The following is a 24125-nucleotide window of genomic DNA, read 5'->3' on the forward strand; positions in this document are numbered from 1 at the left end:
AGCCCCACACAAGAACCATCACGCTCATTAATGCATAAAGTATGCATCCACACATAATTGAGGTCATGAAAGACTGCTTATGTATTATCTAAATGTAAATGTATTGTAAGCAACACAAGATGTATAACAGTCATTAACAGCTGGACTTTAATCAACCATTGAACAGTCAGTGACAAGACAAATAAGTTTCAAATCTGTGCTCCTCAGATGTAGACATCCTTTTCTCTGTGAGAATGCCAGTTGATTTTGTTGGACTGCAGATAGCACAACCTGGGGGTAAACAAAAACATCACTAATTAGCATTATAATGTAAGTTGTCCTTTGTTGTAACTATATTAGCATTAAGACCTGCTGAACAGGGCCAAAACCTATTAATAAACTGTTTACAGTCTTCAGCCAAAAGGAGGCAAAAATTCCACTCTTTCAATAGCTTGAATTATGTGACTGTATCTAACCTGGATCATTCCACCTTAATTCAACAAGTGCCTCCTGCTCGACCATCTTAGATTTGCTTGAAATTTTTACTATATAAAGTTCAACACTAAAAAACACCTCAGCCAAAATTTCAGATTGATATATCAAATACATTTGAAGAAAAAATTCATGAACAGGGTACCCCTCTTGCCGTTTTTGGTGCATTTCGCGATCGTCTTAAAATGCAGCAAAGTTTAAAGTGCAATATCTCAGTAAGTTTTCTAGCTAAATGCATGAAATTTTCAGTGAAGGAAGACTACCACATATAGATTACATATGTCTATTCTCAATAACATTGTCTTTATTGGGACTGTGGTATGACCTTGTGAAATCTGGAATATAAACTTGAAACTTTTACAAACCCCTATATTTATTGACCAATTAAACACAAACCAAATATGATATGTTGCAAATCATTACACATCCTTTTACATAAGTATATAGAGTAATCAGATCAGCATTTATTAATGGGTATGATCCTTTTTTGTTGTTGCTTTTGTCATAATAAAATCACAAAATAACATTTTTTAAATTAATTTTCACTTTCAAATACCACAGGTATGACAAGGAGTACCAACCAAAAGAACTTATTTTCTGAAAGACCATCACATATGCTTACAAAATGTAACATTTAATGATGGTTCTAGGATTCTAACCTACAAAAAAATATTTTTGAAATATCAACACATTATGGAATTTCGCGATTGTGTTTCATGCCAGTTTTTTTTTCAAACCACAACAAATATGATTCTTATTTTGGATATCTCATGTATTGTAAACCACTTATTCTTCATCAATTACCAGTGAGCTGATGATGTCACCAATACATGTATCTACTGAATGAGTTTGGTTTTCTTGGAATTTTGGTTGGCATCAGATTAGATCAGCTGCCTCATCCAGGAGATTTCTCTGACATCATCATTGACTATATAAATCTGATCTGAAACAACCATATGTTTGCTTCAGACAATATTTGTTGCAATTCACATCTGTTTTTCAGAAGTTCCTGATCTTCAGCTATGAGTTCTTCAACCTTGCTCAGTTTCATGGGACTGTGTAAAATAATTTGGAATTATATGTGAATATCATGACAAAATACTGCAATGTTACCATAACTAGAAAAAAAATAATTACCCCCTCCCAGAAATCATGTATATACTCACACTTTAAGTTTGTGTACATAATCCAATTTATGACATTGGTCTTCGAGACCCAGATGATCTCCAATAGTGCATGGAACTAAGACTGCTGAAAAGCCATCACTGCTTTAGTGTCCAACAGGCAGGGCTGTTTTGATTGAACTGAATAAAATGTCAGAGCAATCAGATTTATATATGAACACATAGACTACACCACTGGATATCACAAAAACAAGGTAGGAAGCACCATTAGTACAAACCATGTGTACCATAAGATCAAATGTCCCGTTGTTCATATCTAGAGCTTGGCACTGCAGGTTTTGGAACTCAGCCCTGGAGGTGTCAGTTTCATATATTTATTTATTTATAATTTCTATAACATGTTAATATACATTCAAGGAACATTTTATTCTGGTAACTGAATTGTAAGAAATAACATCAAAAAGCTTAAACTGACAAGACTTGAAGGCTGATATATTATTTCATTGCAATTGAATGATATGGGAGGAGAGACACTTTTCCACATCAGGGTTTCATATTTTTCCTCTGAACTGTTTCTCTACATGCATTTCTACTCTCACTGAATGAATGAGTGATAAGATGTGAAAGCTAATTGCTTTTTCCACTGCATGTTGGTCTAAAAGCTGTTGTCAAAAAAACACTAGTTTTGCCTGTTTGTTTTGATATTTTGTTGTTGAAGGAGCCTCAGTGAACCATCCAATGAGCTGCTGGAAGAACATCATTCTCAAATTTTCAGTTGTTGGGGCAAAACATGTAATGTCACTGAAATAAGTTTCATTTCAAGATACAATTCATCATTACATGAAACAGCTATAACATGTATAGTTAACTACAGTTTCATATACGTGGATGTACATATAGTATGTACTGTGTCCATTGTGTTGGACGAAAACTATGATTCATTGCAGCTCTGGGGAAGTGTGACTCTTCCGTTCGTACCCATCATGACAGAGACTGATGCATGTGCTGTTTGTGCCTGAACCCTATAGACTCATGACAGAATGTGATGCTGCTCAGTGCTGCAAATGTGCCTCAGCTGAGATCTGAACAAAAGAGCATTGGTTGTGGATTGGCTGGACTGGGCTCATGGGTCGGTTTGTGGAGGCGCTAGAGCGGGCTCACAGGTCGGACAATGGCGCTCTGTTCCAAATATGTTGTTTGTCACATCACTCGCCTTTAACTCGTCAATGCAGCTTTTGTTTCCCTTGACTTCAACTTTATCCCACATCTTATGCAACTGGATACGTAGCTTTAAATCGTGCTTAATTATAGCTCAGCATATGTTTTAGTATTTTGGGTGACAATACCATAGAATATTCTATGGGCAGAAATTTGCAGCTGAATGGTTTCCACTTATCCTCCTAACTTCAGAAACCTTTTACTTGTTGTTTTTATCACTCAGAAAGGAAACTTGAGGATTTCTCCGAGGGGAAAGAATATCAAATGCAATGTGGAAGAATTACATGCACCTCTCTGTAGTCTTTGTGAGGAGGCCTAGTGTTTACTGATGTGAACTACATCCATTTCAAGTGCCTAGATCCATGATAACATCTTTTGCACTGATTTCTTTGTAGACATGGTTGTAGAGGTGTTTTTGTACAAACCACTATCTAGCATTATAGCATTAGCCTTATCAGTACAAAACAGATTCCAACACAAGCTTCACATAAGCAAATGATCATGTACAAATTGTCCTCATTTCACTTTTCATTGGTAAAATGTTGTGCCCACTTTGGGCATGAGAATTTATGGAAGCGTATTGCATTCACACAAAAAAATAAATTCGGCTCTGTTTTTCTGAATTAACGAGATAATTATCTCATAATTACGAGAAAAAACAAGTTTAAAAAATGTAAAATCGGCGCTGTTTTTCTGAATTTAATGAGATACTGTTTTCTGAAAAAAATTTAATTTGGCTCTGTTTTTCTGAATTTACGAGATACTGTTTTCTGAAAAAAAAAAAAAAAAAAAAGCTCTGTTTTTCTGAGTTTATGAGATACTGTTTTCTGAAAAAAAAAAAATTCGGCTCTGTTTTTCTGAAGTAACGAGATACTGTTTTCTGAAAAAAAATAAATTCGGCTCTGTTTATCTGTGTCAGTGGGACAGTGGTCCCTGATCCAGGCAGGAGCTCCTTTTACCTGTGCTGCTGAAAACCTCTCGGGGGAGTGTGAAGTTGTTTCCGTTCTCGTAACCGGTTCCATTTACAGATCATGAAACTAGTTTTGTTTACAGAACTCAGAACCAAGCTGTACTCCATGAACCAGTACACCAAGTCGCTCCTCCACAGATGTAGTTCTGAGTAATGCTTTCCATCAGGTCCGACAAATAAATTAATACACATTTGCACTCTTCTGCTGTTTATATTTCCTTTAATGCTGGTGAATGTCATTTTATTTGACTTCTTTAATGCCAACTCCCATCACCACGTCGTGCCCTCCAGGAAGCTGGGCTACAGGCTCCAAGCACCTGCTCGTCTCGGGCTTGCACACCAGTGTGCTTGGAGGGCTTGATATGTGCACGAAGCTGGCCTTGGAGGTCGCAGCACAGCTTGGTTCTGAGTTCTGTAAACAAAACTAGTTCCATGATCCGTAAATGGAACCGGTTACAAGAACGGAAACAACTTCATGCTCCCCCAAGAGGTTTTCAGCAGCACAGGTAGAAGGAGCTCCTGCCTGGATCAGGGACCACTGTCCCACTGACACAGATAAACAGAGCGGAATTTTTTTTTTTTTTTTTTTTTTTTCAGAAAACAGTATCTCAAAAACTCGGAAAAACAGAGCAAATTACTATTATTATTATTTATTTTTTATTTTTTTCAGAAAACAGTATCTTGTAAACTCAGAAAAACGGAGCTTTTTTTTTTTCCAGAAAATAGTATCTTGTAAACTCAGAAAAACAGAGCAATTTTTTTTTTTTTTTTCCAGAAAACAGTATCTCGTAAATTCAGAAAAACAGAGCCGAATTTTTTTTTTTTTCAGAAAACAGTATCTCATTAATTCAGAAAAACAGGGCCGATTTTTTTTTTTTAAACTTATTTTTTCTCGTAATTATGAGATAATTATCTCGTTAATTCAGAAAAACAGAGCTGAATTTATTTTTTTGTGTGAATGCAATACGCTTCCGTAAGAATTATATCTTTTTGGATATATTTTGTAATATTATGGTGACCAGGTTAATTATACTAACTACATTTCTAAGCTAACAATAGATTGCAAACTGTTGACTCTGGGGAACAGAAGAGCCTCGCAAAAAAAACCAAAAAACAAATAACAAAAAAAAAACAAAACAAAGAACCTTCTCTACATAGAAGTTGGTCTTGTCTTATCATCACTAGCTTCCCAACACCAAAAAGACAAACAAAATTCATCTAACACAAGTGTCAATCTACTTACTTATTGACTGACAATATAATATGTAACAGATCCAGTGGCAGCTGCTCGTCTTTCAGACAGGGGAAGCTCATTGTCGGCTTACATAAAAAAATAATAATAATAATAAATTTTAAAAAATTGTCAAGTTATTTAAACATACATTCGGCCCTCCGTTCCTTTTTAAGAAAATGCTCAGTGACCTTATCGTACCAAGTAGGCGTCTTTTCCAGGGACTGGACCAGTGTCCTCTGAATGTCCAGCAGAGCTAGGCTGCTTAGATTGCCTTGGCCCATTGTGTTGTGGGTGTAAGACTTCAGCCTTTTTAAACTAGAGATACTCCTTTCACTCCGACCTAGCCGACAGTTTGATTGATTTAACTATCTACAAAATGATATTAAACTTGGACAAGAAATTATTAAATTATGCAACCGAAACAAGAAAACGCTGAAATTATGTTAAATTGAAACAAGGAAGTACAATGAGTGTGTTTTATTTACAGTGCAAGAAATGAACGAGTAATTTCGTAGTGGTTTCTCTGATTTCACAGCAGAATGCGCGACGGTATTAAACTGAACTGTGTCAGTGAAGGACGAGATCTGAAAACAGCTGTCAATCAAACGGGATTCAGCCTTCCGACTGATCCTCCAATCAGCACGTGAGATTCTGGCGTCCAGCCCGGCCGAGCTCCGCCCACAGCTCCACTCACCCCCAGAGACGCCCAGCGTCCGGGGGTGGGACAACATCATGGCATTTATCCAATTACCGTCCAGTTTTGAGGCAATGAAAAAAACTGTTCCACTCAGTCCCATTGAAGCCCAGAGATGCCCGCAGTCTACGGACAAATGCACTGAGCAGAGATCGAATGAGAAAACAGCGCAACGGGAATGTATGAGAAGTGAACAACATCGCGTCCGTTGGTTTGTGATAAAGCTGATTCTGAACGAACTCATCTTTGAGATGAACGTGTTCTAACACATTTGTATTCAATAAAATGTCAACACAGCCGTACATATTTAACCATTTAATTTTCATAATTTTAGGGGAAGCCAGGCTTCCCATGCAGTCTATGAGAAATCGCCACTGAACAGGTCCCATACAAGAGAGAATAACATCAAACACATCAATATTTAGGCTTTCATCCAAATTTAAATGAATTTTGCATTTTGTCTGATGTGCATTTTAGGTTAAAACTATAAAATCGGTTTGGTTGAGATTAAAAGAAGATTGTCATTTTTTGCAAACATTTATTAAACCTTCTATGAAACCTAGACATTTTAGTTATAGATAATGAAAGAACTTTAGTTAGATGTAGGAAATAAATTAATAAATACATTTATAAATACATTGCCAATAATTTCTTTTGACACATATTGGCACATACACAAGAAAAGTTATGGACATAATTTTATACAACAACATATACCACAATTTGTTGAAACCTGATAGATGGAACTCCAAAAACCTGAATCCTGGCTTTATGTTTGACCTCTGAACTGTTCAACATCTTCTCCCTCATACTGCATCGCTTCAAACAATTTAAGTTTTTTTAGCTCACTGGCTGATAAGCCATGAACTATTTTGAAGGTGCTGTGTCCGGTGCCAGCTTTGTTGTTTGTTTTACATGTATCTTCATTGGGACAATACCGACAAAGGGCCGGATCTATTAAGATCCCAATTTGCATGCTTGCGCAATCTAGAATTTTGCGTGTGGGGTGTGACCACGGTTTGCAGGTGATTTACAATGATTGCTTGTGCAAATTACAACAGGTGCAAAGTCTTGGAGACTGCCCTGTTTAAATGAAGGTTTTGCGTGTGCTACTGGAGACAATACACCGTGGAAACTGCTCCGGGATATGCCAGCACTAATGGGAACAGTGCACTGACGCTAGGAAATGTAATGCTGGAGTTTTGTCATAGAAGGTATTGCATGACTCATTCATTCTTTCATTTTTCATTTTAAAGGTGTGTGTGTGTGAGTGCGGGGGGGGGGGGGGGTGTTGGATTGAATGACTGTCATGCGCACATAATTTTGTCACACTGTAGCCAAATGTCGGTGTGTATTTTTAATCACAATCATCAGGAGTGGAAAACAGTCCCGTAAAGTGTGTGTGTGTGTGTGTGTGTGTGTGTGTGTGTGTGTGTGTGTGGAGGGGGGGATGCATTCTCTGCATCTTGTTTCATCATTTTGAAGTCTCATAGCCACAGCCATGTGTGCGCAATTACGCATCCAAACCGTTTGCACCTCTTTTTGAGACGTGTTAAATATAGATGCAGTTTCTATGAGCAAAATTGCTTTCGGGTTTGATAAATCACTTTGTGTGTGCTAAAATAATATATTTACATTTTCTCCTCCCACTACATGCACAACTGCATGTAAATGCCCCAAATTGCATATTCATTGTGGCAAATGTACTAACTGGATGCAGATGCGCTATTTTGCACCTTTAAAAGATGCAACCTTTATTGCGCACTGTTAGTAAATCAGCTTGTACATTTTTTCGCGTGTGCAATGACTGTGCACGTTTTAATACATGCAAACCTTTAATAGATCCAGCCCAAAGTTTGTTCACAGTTTTGAGAAATTTATATTTTTGAATTTTTGATGAATTTTGGAAATATTTAACATTTGCCTTTACATATAATAGTCCATAGTTTGATGGCTACTAACATAGAAATGGTTAGAAATATCAAAATATTGGACTTTCATTTAATTTGTTGAGTTATCCTCCAGTGAAAGTACCACCCACTTCTATTGGGAGATCGATCTCCTGTATCAAGACCAAAGGACTCTAACTTAGCGGTGGAACCTGACAACCTTGCAAATTCAACTTGTTATTGATTCTTGATAAAACATGCCGGTGAGATATACTGCCATTGGTCCTGTTTTATTATTTTTTTTAAATAGTTGATATTTCCACATTTTTCTTTTCTTTTTTAATGAGCAAACTGAAAGTGTGTCCAAAAACAAGATAAACAGAAATATACCTATAATAGCCTTTTACTTGTGAAATATTTCTGTTTGATCTGATTTGAGGAGAAGTGATCAGTGATTATCTGTATTAAAACAAATAAAAGGGGAAACTGTGGAACAGAGCCAGTGACTATTTATAACATGTCATTCTAGAGCTGTGCAATGTATGCTGAGCTTATATTAGAAAGTCTCACCATGCTCCATGGGTGGCCCACACTTTCTCTTATTATTTCTAATTTCTTGTTTCTGGAGGAAACTAGTAAACCGGGGCTGCTGGTGTTACTTTTTTTCTTTTTTGCTTGTCATGGTACTTGACAATAATGATAAAGCTGTAAAATCCTCCAAACATAGATGTTCTGCAGCTGAAAAGTATATAGAATTATTATTTGTATAGCACTATGTAGAAGAATCTTCCACACTAAATGATGTATGTTATCTGCAAATGCAGGATTCTCTCTCTCCCTTTAATCTTTTGTTTCAGAATCAGTTTTATACAACAGCAGAGGGGAGTGTAAATTTTAAATTGTAAAACACAAGGAAGCAGTGGCACCGCAAATTTGCTATATCTAATCTTCATGCACTCATTGTTGGACAGATGTCCCAAAGCTTCAATATATGATTATTTGGTACTTTAATGAATAATTTCCTAATGTAATATTTGGTGCTGTCTGGCCTGTTCAGATTTACTTTAAAACAAACTATAAACAAATGCAAACTGAGTTTGTTACATTTTGGTTGAACAAATTAAGCCAAAAATGTTGATAGCAAAATATTCAACAATAAGAATAATTCCTTGATATATGTTCTTTATGTTTGACATGGTGGTACAGTGGATAGCACTCGTGTCTCACATGAAGAAGGTCTTGGGTTCAACTCCAACACCAGTCAATGGGGGTGAGACCTTTTTTTTGGGAGTTTGCATGTTCTCCCCGTGTCTGCGTGGGCTCTCTCCGGGTACTCCGGCTTCCTCCCACCATCCAAAGACATGCACTGACAGGTTAATCTAGATGGCCTTTACTTGTCTGAATGAAGAAACACATGGACCGGAACACTTATTATAGAGTCCAATCAGAATGACTCCTGGAAAAAATGCTTTACTGATACTATATGTTTAGAGAAACGTTCAATGTAAGTCTATGGTAGCTAGGTCCCAAATAGTTTTCAGTGGTATTACACCGCTTCCTCCTGTGTCCCCAGTCAAAGCTTTTCATATTCATTTAGTTTCTTATGCTGAAGGGTAGGTGAACAGAGAATGTTAATATTTTTATTCTAATGGCATGAAGTACAAGTAGAGGAAACCCAAAGAGCTGCCTCTTCAACACCATCAATCTTAGAAACTTAAGGCTGGTTTTGAAACAGGAAGCGTTACGTCATTTTCATCCATAAACTGCTGAATATTCTAAATACAACACCAGCATGGATGAGTTAAGTCTCATTATTTAACAGATTATTATTTTTAAATAAAATGACAGTGGGGAAGATTACACAGTTGAATTTTTAATATTGTGATATAATATTTTAGAATTAATATGTTGATTTTTCATATTATTCTGGCACATTTTATTGTAACCAGCTCTGGCCTTTCATCCTGTTTCATGAGGACAGAATGTGGACACTTGTGAAGTAAAGGATGAGCGGTTTGATAATTATAAAGCATCAAACATTCCACTTAAGTTTCTTCATACCAACACAGATGCATGTGATGATGGTCAGGAGTAAACCTGTCCACAGCATCTGTGCATAACAATCTGTCTGTGAAACCCTGTTAGAAATGACTGTCTTACTGAAGTGTCTCCTCAGTCGAGAGGAGGAAAGGAGGGAGTATCGTCACATCCCATCCCACCTGACCCCCCGTAATTATTAAAATAATTATTTGAGATGATTAAAATATTACCATTACCCCTATGATGTCTCAGTCTGTTCGGACCGTCATCATTGGGTTCGGTTACTGTCTGTAAACCTAATGGGATATTAAACTGTTCTTATTTCTGGGCCGGATCTGCCTTCTGAGTTCTTCAGAGTCCTGCGCCGTTTCTGAACCACATCTGATACACTCAGACGCCACTTCCTCATTGTGGTTCGGGTTTAGTCCGGTTTATATAGGGCTCTAAAAATAGCCCATATGTGGTCCAATGGGAGCAGAGGAGGCTTCTGCTAGCGCGCCAACCGCGGCGCGCAGAATGAGTCTGTTCCAGCTTCTTATTGGACAGGGGTGGCCTGGTAGGCGGGTTCCACTGTCCCGCCTTCCTATTGGTTCTCGTGCTGCAACGTCATGTAATCACATGGGGGTGGGTTTGTCTGTAATTTTGAATCGGGGGGAGGAAGTTTGCAGTGCGCTGACGGACTTTTGGAGAGTTCAGTGTTACACGCTCTCGGTGCGTCACACGCTTGAATCCCTCCAGTGGAAGCGCACGTCTCTAGACTGTTCTACATGCAAACACAGCCAAGACTCCAAGTTCTACACTCCTCACACCTTCCGATCTACCAGCTCCGATCCGCTTCTACTTGTGGCTGCAGCGTCCTGGCCCGGAAATGGATGTCATCCCTATGTGCAGCATCTTCCAAGAGCTCCAGATTGTGCACGACACCGGATACTTTTCAGCTTTACCGTCTCTGGAAGAGTACTGGCAGCAGGTAAAAAAAACAAAATTAAAAAAAATTGTTCACTATGTCTCCAAAACAGAAATGTTTCATCGTCCTGTCATCGGCTGTGTTGTGCTGGAAATGCGTAAACGCGTAAACTTGCTTTCCAGTTACACTTAGCGTGGATACAGTTATTAAACAGCATGTTTTTTTAGTGCAAGAAGCAGATGTAGATTTGGCTTTTGGAAAGTTGCCGTGCATGCTTTTACAGGGGAAGTGATGCAAGTTCCCTCACTGACAAATGCGTCCAGAATGCGCTTCCACTGTGCGCGTGGACTCAACTTTTTAGACATAATGTCGCTGTTTCACTTACATGTTTTGCTGTTATTTCAACATCTCTAAAACTCTCCGGATTTTTTATTGGCTTCTGAACAACAGTGTTTGTACATCAGTTTCATCTTGTCCGTATAAATGAACGCACGTCTTTGGTGTCGGAGCTTGCGGACGCACATCGGATCCTGAGTCTAACACAAACACGCACAATCTGCGGCGGAATCGCGAGACGTGAGTTTTTGCGCGTGTCTCCTCCTCCATGTCCGAGTGCGTCCACGTCTGCCCTGTCACTAACTGGAGGAACCGACACAACAGGACACAGACAGAATTGAGATTAAGTGTTGGAATTCGGAGCCGAGCGTTCTAGTGGATGAATCGTACCGAACTCGACCGGACCTGACGGTGAATGAAGTTTGGGAGCGTACCATCAGACCAAGGCCGGGGTCGCGTCTTTTTCTGCTTCTTGGCTTTAAAACGAACGCGTTGGCGCTGGTTCGTCTTCTGACAGACTCCTGTTGGGGTTAGGGCCAAGAGACACCCCCCCCCCCGACATTTAAAGCTCGATAGGCATTCATCTAGCTCTGCTGACCACAAACATTTGAAGTGAGTGCGTGAGCCTCCGTTCCCAGATTACTATGATGTTTCTGAGTTGAGTCTGTGAAGAACGACAACCACCTAATTGTACTTTTTTGTATGTATTTTGGAGCAGTTATATTTGCCTTGAGTTAAATGTAATTTGAAAAAGTTCCTTCATGTATTTTGAGTTACATCCTACTAGAGGCATTTGTGTGATATACCTCAACTTTTTAATTTTTGGGATTCTCTGATAATTGAGTCTTATTTTATACCACTACTAGTACTACTAGTACTAATACTATAGTACTACTATACTGTTCATTTTATATAGTGGCCCAAAGAGCAAACATTTCAGTATTTCCAAACTAATAAATCAAAGATATGAAGATATTTAACCATTTTACTGTTTTAATTTAATAGAGTGGCACCTTGATTAAAACAAGTAAAAGGAAAAAGTTCAGATGTGAACATGTCAGATTATTGTAAAATAGATTAAAGCTGCAGCTAATGCTTATTTTTCATTGTCAGTTTATGTGTCAGATATTTTCTTAATTAGTCAAGTACTTGTTTGGTTTGTAAAATGTCAGAAAATGGTGAAAAATGAGTGTGTGTTTAGTGTTTGGTTCATAATTGGAAGGTACTGAGATAAAATTAAAAAAAAAAAAAAAAATTATAAGGTCCCAAGGAAACTTTGCCATATGTTAGTCAAACAGACAATTAACATCAATGTAACAAGAGAAACAGTAACAGTGGAAACAGAGTGAGTAAAAAAGAGAAGTAAATGAATTAAGTGATGAAAAATATTAGTATGCCACTGCTAAAATTGCATGTTATTCAAGAACTATAAAGACTACAACACTGCTGACAATGAACACTCAAAATAATCATACGTAATTATATTGTACATAAGTATTTAGACTGGAATCAAAGAGTTTAGAGTTACTCTTGAAAGATGTGTCAAACTAATTAATTCATTAGTTGTTTGGTGTATAACATGTCAGTAAATGTGTTTAAATCATAGTTTCTCAAATAAGATGACATGTCTCCAAAAACCAAGCATATTCAGTTAGTCACAGAGGATGAAAGAAACCAATAAATGTTAAAAGTTTATAAGAACCTGGAATCAGAATTTAGGCTTTATGTCTTAAAAATTACTTGACAACTAATGAACTAATATTGTCACCTGTACAGGTCTCACAAACTGGATAATACTCAAATATTAAATGGTGAATCCATTGTTAAATGTTGTGGTTGATTCACTCCCACGTTAACAAAATCCACTTTATCAGACTAATATCAGGTTCAGTAGGCCTGTTGTTGGGGCCTCGGATCTGGCCTGATGCTTTGGTCGAGGAGGAAGTCCCCCCCACCTACCCACCATCAGAGTCGTGCAGTATTCATGCCAGGCTTTTTATGGACCCCCGTTGAACCAGACCTCCCTCCTCTTGTTCCCTGGTGTGCTATGTTATTTCTAGTGATGCCTCTGAATGCATTATTAAATCCACATTATGTTGAATAATTGATAGATTTAAAAGATCTACAAGCACTTCCCTAACCCAGTGGGGGTGTCTGTAGCATATGTAAATTTCATGGCCATTCCCAACACACATCTGTGCTCAGACCCCCCCCTCGGTAAAAGCATCGTGTTCGTGCTCTCAGAAGGAAGCGCGCTGGTTGTAATGTTCCCTGATATGGCCTCAGAGGACGCTGGGACCGTCCTCTGCATAGGACATTGTGTCTTCCTTGTACTTGGAGGCTGAGGGAAGCACGGCCAGTGGTGTTACAGTATCACAGCATAATCCCCCCACCCACTGCTACTGCTGCTAAGAATAAACTCAGTGTACATAGGAGAACAGAAGAGTTTGTGTTTCCTGTGAAAACAAACCACTATTTTTTGTATTTCAGGGACTTTCTGGTCGAAGGATGAGTGTTCGCCCTCGGGCATCGTGAAATCACCTCTTTCTCATCTCATTTCATTTCATCCACACAGACATGCCTGGAGCTGGAGAGGTACCTCCAGAGTGAACCTTATGTCTCCCCCTCAGACCTGAAGTTTGAGTGTCAGGAGGACCTGTGGAGCAAGCTGATGCTCGCCTGTGGAGACAAGTCCACTGAGCCGGACCCAAAGATCCCCCTCATCAAGGACGAAGAAGACAATCAGGACAGCCGGCTCCACTTTGACGCTGCCGGCTTCAACTCAGACGCCAGCAGCGAGGCGTCAGACAGCTCTGAAGAGCTCTCTCCAACCCTTGACTTCTCTGCCGGGTCTTTGACTGATATCCTGGGTGACAGTGGTGAGGACCTGGGCTCGGCCATCATCAGCACGCCACCGTCTTCGCCTGAGCTGGGAAAGGAGGGCTCTGTAGCCCAGGTGTGGAGTGGAATACAGACTGTGCTGCACTCACCCGGGAAAGTAAGGACTGGGGGGTCGGAGAGGACAGTGGAGAGGTCAGGGCTGACCAGCGGGGAGGCGTCACCTGACGGCAGGAGGCGTGTACACAGGTGTCACTTCAACGGCTGCAGGAAGGTGTATACCAAGAGTTCACACCTCAAAGCACACCAGCGTACACACACAGGTAAGAATTCAGTGGAGTGGAAGGGACATGCACAGGGTTTAAAGGATGAGTCTGGTCCTGAACCACAGACTGAGCTGTTTGTGGTGGCGAACTCCTCTGGATGGAGAAAACATGACAACCCACCAAACACCTCAGGAATGTACAGCTTCAACACTCAAACCATCACAATGAGGACAGTTTAGTTCAATCTGATAGGTTTTTAGTGTTTTAGCTGAAGGTGTAAAAAAATACACCCAAAAGACAAAAGAAAAATACATTGATATCAATACAGTGATTGAGTTCATAAATGATCTTTGACTTAACCAGAAACTGCTGTGGCCGGTAAAGTCAGCATAATAAAGATTCAAATAAATAAATACACAAATCCATGTGAATCACTGTTTATCATTGTTAAAGTAATTTATCAGTAGAACTAGAAATGCCCAGCGATGAACTGGCGATTTGTCCAGGGTTTACCCCGCCTTCGCCCCTATGTAGCTGGGATAGGCTCCAAGCGACCCCCGTGACCCTAGTGAGGATAAAGCGGGTTCAGAAAATGAATGAATGAATGAACTAGAAATGAATGGCATGTTCTTGATACGGTTTTTATTTTCCCTTAATGTCAATGATTTCATTTAAAGGTTAATGTATGCCATCAGATTATGTCTTGACCAAGGTCTGTTTTAATATCAGTTACGTCAGCACTGATTAATCAACTGCATCGATACAACTCCAACATACTGCAGTAATTTACAGTAAAACCTGAAAATTAAAGCAGCATTTTCCACTTGTGGTTTTCTCGTGCTTGCAGCAGATGATAGAAACGATTGTGACATTTATACCCTGAGTTAAAGAAACATGTCAGGTTCTGTTTAACATCTGAGTTTAATGTGATTTGGTTTGATCTCATGTTGAGTTGTCTCTCTAAAAGTGTTGAAAACACTCTCACATACTTTGAATACTTTGTCAGGAGGAATGCCTTCATCAGTGACCTAATTCACACAGTGGAACGTGACTTCATGTGGGGGAAGGGGGGACAGGAAGGGGGTGGGGGTTATGGTTCATTTGTGGCCAAGCAGGACCCAGAGGATGTGGATCCTGAAAACAAATCAGCAGTTCTCAGATTTCACCCTGGGAAAAAACTCACAAACTCACTCGTTTACATTTACTGTCCAAAAAGAAAAGGCACTCATGGGAATGTGACATTTGTCATTTCTTGTCTGGGGTTCAAATGTGACCTTTGACCTCTGCCAGGCTGCCTACAGCTGTGCTGCCCATTAGCAGAAGTCACATTCCTGACATCCTTCACAGCCCATGTTAGCGTCATGGTTAATGGCCTTTAGCTCTCCTTTATTACATAAGGTGTATATACTGAAACATTGCATACCCCAGAGGTCCACAAACACAAAGAAACAGTGTTTTTATCACAAACTTAAAGTAGGAAGGCTCAGTGTGCTTACCACCAACTACTACAGAAACATGTACTGTCTGAAATGTGTACTGCTATAAAGAGGGCAGATAATTGAAGAAACACCTATTACAGATACAGTGGTTAATGTTCAGCACAGAGGACGTATCTGTCTGCATTTCCTAAAAATGTTAATGTTGCAATCCCATGGTGTTTTTGTGCAGGTGAGAAGCCCTACAGGTGTTCATGGGAAGGCTGCGAATGGCGCTTTGCAAGAAGCGATGAACTCACCAGACACTTCAGGAAGCACACTGGAGCAAAGCCATTCAAATGCAGTCATTGTGACAGGTTAGAGCCCTCGCCTGACAGTTAACCTTCCATAATAAGGATGGAAGTTTTTAACAGCACTTTTAACACCACAACAGTATCACACTGAAGATAAAGTACACACAGTTGCTGTTTGATGTTATACCTGATTCAGGTCAGATTAGAACATTCACTTCCAAACAGCGAACTATATATAAGTTCATTACTTATATATTTACAGTACTTGTAAGTTGTGTGTTAGGTAAACAGACAAATGATTATCAAGTATACACAATGGGAACGAGTTCAAGGAGAGGGTTAAAATGATGATTGGTGAGGAACTGTAAGCAAGAAACAAAGCACAGTCTTTACGAGATGAAGGAAAAGAGAAACTGTAAGCAAAGTGTATCTGTTATGTTTGAGTAACTCTAGTAATAATGGTTTCAGTCCTCTACAATAACAACAACAAAAAAAAAAAAAAACATGTTTAAGTAACCTGGACTAACACTGTGACCTGAAAAAAATCACAAAAGAGACATTGAGCAGCTGTTTTTATAATGTACTGTATACACAATAATAAAACCAGCAATAACTGAGTGATTTCTAGCTGGTCACACAACATGGATTAGTTGACATAGCTAATAATTGATCTTACAAAGAAACAAATAACTGTAAACTTAGAGAATACACATGTCCCAGTCCATTGTATTTTTTCTATGCATCAAGTCATACATGTTGTAAGACTTTATGTATAGACATGGAGCCTAATGGAGGTCTGATATAGTTGTACGTTCAGGAGTCTGAAGGTATATGGAAACAACTGGAGATGCAGAATACTCAGACTAAGCTTTACTTTTTATGAATTTTTATCAAGTATAAAAGAGAAGTTAAAGCAGTGAGTTTTAAGAACTGCTACCACAACCACAATGAATATACATTTCTGTCATAATAGGAAAAAAAAAAGAACCAGTGACTATTAGCAATGCTGAAGTTATGCTAGCTCTGAAAACGTCAGTTTATATCCAATAATAGAAATTCCAAACTGAAATGAGTTCTTGCTAGCAGAAGTACCTTAGTTTTGATTGGCTAACATGACTGCGGATTTAGGTAGCTTTAAAACTTTTTTCTAATTGAAAAACAGATTAATTTTAATTGTCGTTTAGTGCAGTCAGGATGTCAGTTCTACAGACCAATAATTTTCTTATGTGATCATTCAGTCATGCTAGCTGAATGGTACTGTGGGAGGTCAAGCTAAAACATACAGATGTGGAGTGGGTGCTCTTACACCCCCAGTGTCTTTATTGTATAAAGCTGCTTACCTCTTAAAGCCAACCCTTATGTGTTGTCTTTTGTCAGGTGTTTCTCACGTTCTGACCACCTGGCGCTGCACATGAAGAGGCACATCTAAGATGGCCGCCCTGTTGAGAGCTCTGAGGATGGTTTGGACTCATGGTCCTGAACCTGTGGGGGATCAGCGAGGCTGGTGTGTCCTGGTGGCGTTAACAGGGGCACCGCCAGGTTCCAGTCACTGGAAAAATGTGAAGCAATGCAGGCTATTATTTGCACCATACTTAGTGCCTCCAACACCTCGCTGTGGAGATGGCTCTTGAAAGGCTTTTTACGGAGGAGTGGGAGGGCAGGAGAAAAAAAATGAATTGGCGATGGATGGAAAGAGACTCTTCTGTCTGGTGTTGGATGCTTTTTCCTGGAGGATCATGGGACTCCTGGGGGGTGCTCTTCCTTCAACGATAGTGTGTTTGCCTGAGCGCATGAGGACTGAGTGCCTGTGCCAGCTTTACAAAGCACATGGAGCTTCATTGTGGAACCGCGAGTGGATGACGTGGACATGTCACGAGAGGGAAATATTTGTTTTGGGGAGGGGGGAGTTCTATCAGTTGTCTCACTGAGAATGAATGCAAGCATAAAGATTTGTCTGTGCTGTTTGGGTCTAATGACTGTGGAAAGAAATTATTGATGTTTTTTTTTCTTTGAGAGAGAGTGAGCTAATTTGCGTGAGATCACCCCCTTCTACCTGGAGATGGAACTACAGCTCCCTATTGAAAAAGGGGGAGGTTGTTTTGTTTAGTGCAGCTATTAAATGTGCAATGTATTACGTAAAAAACATATACGCTATAAAGCTCATTCTGTTGTCCATTGTGTAAGCTCTGTATCTTAAAATAACAGTTGTACACAAACGGTCATTTTCATTATAACAGACATTGCATGGGGGATGCGTTGCTCACCTGTTTGCTTATAGGACAACGAGATTCCATTTGAGAGCAGCTACCCACATATTACTCAGTATCATAATGTTGTACAAAACACATAAGGCAGTCATTTTGGTTTGTTTTGTGTCTTGATTCGTAAGTTGGGGATACCACTATTGCTTGGCAAGTGTCTTGATCATGGGATTGTATTTTTTCTTTTTCTTCACTTTTGCTCTTCTCTTGGGTTCTATCTGTAAATGCACTGTTGACCTTACTGATGCCTTATGTAAGTGGCCTTGTCCAATTAAATAGATCACTCTATCACATACACACAACCATGGGGGCTGTGAGAATGCAGTAGTGTGTTATTGAATAGCTTTACACAGGCTCTTGTCCAGATAGTCGCACCTTTTCCTTTTTGTCTTGCGACGGCCTCTTAAAAACTCCTAAATAATAAAAATAATAACTATATATCAGCTTCAGAATGACTGCCATTTTTATATTTCTGTGCATCATTTGTTGAGTATATCACATCAGAATTTAACCATATCCTCCAAAGTGACCCAGGTCTGAGACAGAATTGTGAGGTTTCGCAGAAAAGCAGTTAATTTTTAGTAAGGGTTTACTACTGTGTAGTATACAGAGCTGGTACAGAGTCTTGGATATATGTTCTCATGAAACATGGTAAAGCTTAGAGCCACTGAGGCTGAACAGGATTTACTGCAAGAAAAACATTTTAGTTGGGTCCATTTGTATCTGTGGATGTGTCATAAGCTGCTTTGAGAACAATGACAGTGTTCTCAAAGTCTGTTTGGATGTTTTAAGTCTCACCCTCAGGTTGAGTCAGTGTCTTTATTCTTGGTTTAAACAACCCATCATCTAAATAAACAAGAACCTGAACCAGTCAGACCAGTTGAGGCTTTGCTGATGTGAGCTGTAGGGTGGAGGTTCTACTGTTACAGGTGCACTGAGCTCACACTGGGACCAGCTGTTTGTCTGAACCAACACCTCATATGTCTGTGTTTTCACTGAAGTCTGTCTGATTTCAACACAGTCCTAACAAGACTCCCAGTTGACCTCCACCACCACCAGGTCACCTGCAACCTGCAAGTGGTTTAATGGTTAGGGTCATGTTTGAGCCTTAAGGTTGTCTTTTAGCTTCATGTTAAATACAGAAATGAGAAGCTGCTTCTTGTAAACATGTACACTTTGACTTCTGATGCATTTTCAGTCATAGGAGTAACCCTAGGATTGGGGACATCTGTATAGGATTCATAGGGTTCGTGGGGCTTGTACTAACTCTAACCTTCAGGAACACAGCTTAGTTCATCAAACTTCAATAAAACATTGTTTTCAGAATTAAAGTTCCATAAAAAGGATAGACGTTAAAAAGGATTAAGTCCCTTCAGTATAAAATGTCATGACCAAAATACATCTTTAAATTCAAGTTCAAATCAGAGCATTTCTTGGAGTTTTACAACAATACTCTGAGGCTACATTGTTTTGCTGGATACCTATAATAGAATTGGTTGAAAATAAAGAGATACATGTATGAAAGTCACTCATTGAACATCACAGGCAGCCTCACTGTCAACACCTGTACAGATGTACCCTCGTTATAGAACATTATTAGGACATTTGTTTTCTTTTTACACTGAGAAATGTTGAAAATGCAAAGATTATGTACATTGTAAACAAAGAGAATTTTGTAAGGAAGTATCTATTTTGAAAGGGTATGGGACCAAAAAGTGTGTTTCTAAAGATGAACCAATAAAGACAAGTGGCTGAAGAATTACTGTAATATATACATAGTCAAATCCTTTTTCATTTACATCTTTATTTATCCTTTGATTGGTGAGCAAATGTATGTTCAAAATGAGGCATCAATAGCACGTACACCTGTGGCCTATCATCTTTCAAATACAAATAAAACCAAAAAAAAAAAAAAAAACTTTTTATTTTATCAGTTGCTCTGGACACTTAAAATGTTATCCAGTTGTGCATTCTGGTAACCCACTAAGTATTAATTTTTATTTGTTTTTGTTTTTTGCCATGTGTTTTCTTTCTCTGAATCTTTTAAAGATGTGCAAAGACGCCCTATCTTTAGCTAGAGAATCTTTATTGGATAAACATGGAGATAAAATATAAGGCTCTATTTTTGTTTGTTTTATGGCATAACAAGATTTTTTCATTTGAAATTGTTTTGTAAAATAGTTTCTGTATGAATGTATTTTTATTGGAAAAATCGATTAAAAAAAAAAAAATTGGATCTATGTGTGTTTTTGTTTTCGTTCTTTGACATTTCTCCTAAGACACATTCACTCAGGAAATCTTTGATATAATTATTAATGTAATCAGGATGGGATTTGTCAAAAAAACAGAGACGGGGGATCTTTTTTGGGTTTTTTAATCATGAAAAAACAAGCAATCAACAGGCCTAATTCTTTTTTAAGTTAACTGTAAGCCCGATAACATGTCAAACAGTTGAACATTCATTTTTAATGCAAACTAAAAACACATGAAACATTTAACTTTCTGCGACGTCCATACCTGTGATGTGGAAGATGGCCTAATTAAGTTTCAGGAGCATGGATATGGGCCGATCACGTGAACAAGGCTGAGGGTTTATGGTGAATGGGCAAATCAATCAGATTGTCAAATGAGGCTGGCGGTAGGCATGGGCAGGGGTGGGCTCAGCCCACCCAAATGTCTGTCTTGCCCACCCAATTGAAAGTTAAGGGAAAACGTTTATCCAACAGAAAAACATAACCGACTACACTATTATTGGCTCTTATTTGCAATTGGCTGGGCAGCCTACAGCCTGTCCTATTCAGTCAGTGATTGGTTGTCATTATTGTTTTGCATTTCCTGAGCACTTCATTCGCTCGTACAGCAGCTCACAGTCCGTTTCTGGGCTGCGGGGACTTAAACGTCCCTCCTCGGTCTCTCCTGCACCTATCAAGGTCACTGCTGCACCTGTCGGGGTTTCTGTTTAATACCGCGATTCTTTCTATCAGAGTTTCACTGTATCTGTGGCTTGTTGATGTGCTCTTGGGCTGAGCACCATCCCTGGGCTCCTGCAGAGCAGCCAGCCCGCTTCGGAGGCCACTTGTATCACGTTATGTACGCACACACTGACTGAGATGAGCTGCTCGAAGGGGCGTGGCTGTGAAAATGACGTCAATTGACCGCGTGAGCCACGCGGAGCTCGCTGACGCAGTAAGCATAAAACAGCCTTAGAGCAACGCCAATAAAGGGTATGCACGTGACGTCACCGCTAGCGGAAGTCATTGCAGTTACGCCCACTGAGTGGCAGAAAGAGGGAGATGAGTAGCAGCTTTGGTTTGAATACTGCGAAAACTTTAGAACAATCTAAAAAATGGGGAAGAGCTGCTGTGCCACTGATTGCACAAATAGGTTTAAAAAGCACCCGGAGCTATTGTTTTACCAGCGACCTAAAGCCAAAGACAGAAGAAGCAGATGGATCGCTGCAGTTCGTAGAAATAACTGGAGTCCAGGCAATGAAACCTGGATCTGTGGTTGCCAATCTGTGTCAGGTAACGTTAATTTATTCTGTTCTTGCTTAAAATCATTCCTTAAATTACATATCGTTTTGGCTAATGTTACTTCTTAGTTAAGCTCTTAATGTTAGCATCTGTCATTTAGTAATATGTTTCATAACTGAAACATTTTTGTCTTCAATTAAGTGATTATGAACCTTGAGCTCTACATAATTTGTAAACTAGGTTAAACTGAGGCTAACCTAGTTTTCCAAATAAGGGGGTACTCTAGCACAAAGCTGTTGTAACTGTGTTGTATCAAGTATTTGATGTTAACTATACTTAAATATCCAAAGTACCAGTAGATCATCAACTCACTTGGGTCAATACTAAGGGTTCAACTCCAGTAAATCAGTAGTGAACTGTGAGCACTACTGCTGGGCCTTTACCTTGGCAATCACCGCCAAGAAAATACGTCTTCACTGACATAAAACCTCAAAAACAATAGTATGTTGAATTGAAAGCACTCACCAGCTGTAATCCTCTAATTAACGATGACGAGGATGCCAACGACTCTTTGGCTTTCAGCCTTTGCATTGGGTATTTTCCCGGCGTTGAAATCAGGTACATATAAATGTCAGGATATGTGATTTCCAGCCACATATCAATGTTCGTAGACCACTTGTTGTTTGATAGCTTGTATGGATCCATATCCAGTCCAATTGTCTTTAATTTCATGCTATATTCCACATTTTTCCCAGTCTCGCTGTAGTTACTGCTATACTCTGCCATGTTGAGCCGGTTTGTTTTTGCCACTCAGTCTGACTTAGAGGGGCGTGGCCAAGGGGGGAAGTGACGTATGTGCATTCCTTTTATAAAACACACACATTGGGCAACACAACGCCAGTGAAACACACACAGGGTCTCTCAGCCGTCGCCCAAGGAAGGGACAAAAACTGAGTGAGGGGCAAATGATCTCTGTCACTAAATTATATGAATTATTCTAATAATGTTGTCCTCTTGGTTTATATGTAAATAGTTCTACTGACACTTGAGTCTTAAGTTCAGGGTTTTTAGATGAAAAAGAAAGATTTGTTGTTTTCTGTGTTATTTGTCACTTTTCAGATTGAATTTGAATAAGACTTTTTTGGTTTGTGAAATATGAAAAAAATATTATTTAGTTTTTTTAATTTTTACTTATGGCCAAGTTTAAGTTGTTTGTGCTGTTGTTCTGTTGGGCCACTTTTCAGTCTAAATTTGAACAAGAGTAGCCTGCCTTCATTTTGTATAAATTCTGGCCACAGTGAGAATAATTTATTTTATTAGTATTTAGTATTCATTATTTTATTTTTCAAGCTCATCCAATGAAAAGAAATATGCACTAAGGACTTTTAAAATCATTTTTATTTTATATTAAAGAGTAAATGAACACCGATGAGCTGCCAGACAACTGAATTCCTCTTTGGGGATCAATAAAGGGATTCTCATAAACCCCTAAACCACGTCTTTTCAGTGCCGTCAGGGCTGCAATTCAAATTGTCAGGGTTCAGGACATTATTTGGCTTTGCTATCGTCTGTACACACCAACCAAGTTGCCCACCTGTTATTTCAACCAGCCCACCCTAATATGACAGACTAGAAGCGGCCCTGTTGTCAAACCATTGTAGACTGTAAAACCATTTTTACTAAAACGTAACATAAAACCTAATCGGTTAAGATCATCATGTCAAAATAATTCAGCTAATTAGATTAAACAGTTTGTTCTGATGTCGGACTTCATGTGTTGAACATGCAGTTGAACAAGTAAATTGGCACCTGCAGACATACATCCGTACGGCCTGCTGCTCATACTGAGTGACATTTGAGAGAGAGAGAGAGAGACAGACACAGAGAGAGACACTGCTAGAGAGATAGGTAAGGTATACACTGTATTTATGTGCATGGGGACAATTCTGAAACTACAGACAGTTCGATTCAGATGAAAGTTAATGCCAGCAATGTAGGCTATATGTGTAAGAAAACTCAGTCACAACCTGCCTGTTAATTCAGTTGGTTTTTAATCCTTGATGGGGTTGTCCCCCCAGAGGATGGAATTCATTCAGCAGAAGTAGGGATGTAAAACCAGAGGGGGGGGGGGGGGGGGGTTGATCCCCACCATCCCCCTCAACAAATCGCATTCTGAATGTTATTACATTTTGCTAATAGTGTAATACATTATTACATTATTGGTCTAGTGTTAAAAAAAATCCTTTGAAAATGAAATAACTGCAGCCGACAATATACATAAGTAGGACTGCATTTCTTCGAAATAAAAGTTTTTTTTGTTTGTTTGTTTTTTTTGCAGTTTATGTGCAAAACTTTTGCCAATCAAAAATGGATGGAATAGTCATATCCATTTATTAAGGACACATACTGTGCAGCAGTCTATGCTGCACAAGCATAGACTGCATTTTATTACGTTATTGGCTTTATTACATTTAAAATGGCCAAAATGATTACCATTTGGCCCTTGCAACACATTCTACTACATAGGTTTTTTTCCATTTAATGTCACCTGGTCCATGTCATGTTGAAACTTAATGCTGTAATACATATGTATTATAGATATAAAAATAATTTATAATGGAATGGAATGGAACTATGCTATAGTAGAAAGAACTTGGAAATAAGAACCAGCTCTG

At 39.0% G+C, this 24125-nt stretch overlaps 1 protein-coding gene across 1 annotated transcript; it reads left to right on the forward strand.

Annotated features, from left to right (window-relative positions):
* The first annotated feature begins 10286 nt into the window (after positions 1 to 10286).
* Positions 10287 to 20213, forward strand: LOC115437126 (Krueppel-like factor 6). The gene is made up of 4 exons (XM_030160259.1): positions 10287 to 10610; positions 13459 to 14044; positions 15656 to 15779; positions 17094 to 20213. The coding sequence occupies exons 1-4, from the start codon at positions 10509 to 10511 to the stop codon at positions 17143 to 17145; spliced, it is 864 nt and encodes a 287-aa protein (XP_030016119.1). The 5' UTR covers positions 10287 to 10508; the 3' UTR covers positions 17146 to 20213.
* Positions 20214 to 24125: the final 3912 nt, after the last annotated feature.

The sequence above is a fragment of the Sphaeramia orbicularis genome, chromosome 17, assembly GCF_902148855.1.
Source record: "Sphaeramia orbicularis chromosome 17, fSphaOr1.1, whole genome shotgun sequence".
Taxonomy (NCBI): domain Eukaryota; kingdom Metazoa; phylum Chordata; class Actinopteri; order Kurtiformes; family Apogonidae; genus Sphaeramia; species Sphaeramia orbicularis.

What these genes read in the sequence shown, in the direction of transcription:
- LOC115437126 (XM_030160259.1), top strand. Translation starts at nt 10,509, where the DNA reads ATGGATGTCATCCCTATGTGCAGCATCTTCCAAGAGCTCCAGATTGTG. An exon ending in TGGAAGAGTACTGGCAGCAG is followed by an intron (nt 10,611 to 13,458) that starts GTAAAAAAAACA and finishes TCATCCACACAG; the next exon opens with ACATGCCTGGAGCTGGAGAG. An exon ending in AAATGCAGTCATTGTGACAG is followed by an intron (nt 15,780 to 17,093) that starts GTTAGAGCCCTC and finishes GTCTTTTGTCAG; the next exon opens with GTGTTTCTCACGTTCTGACC.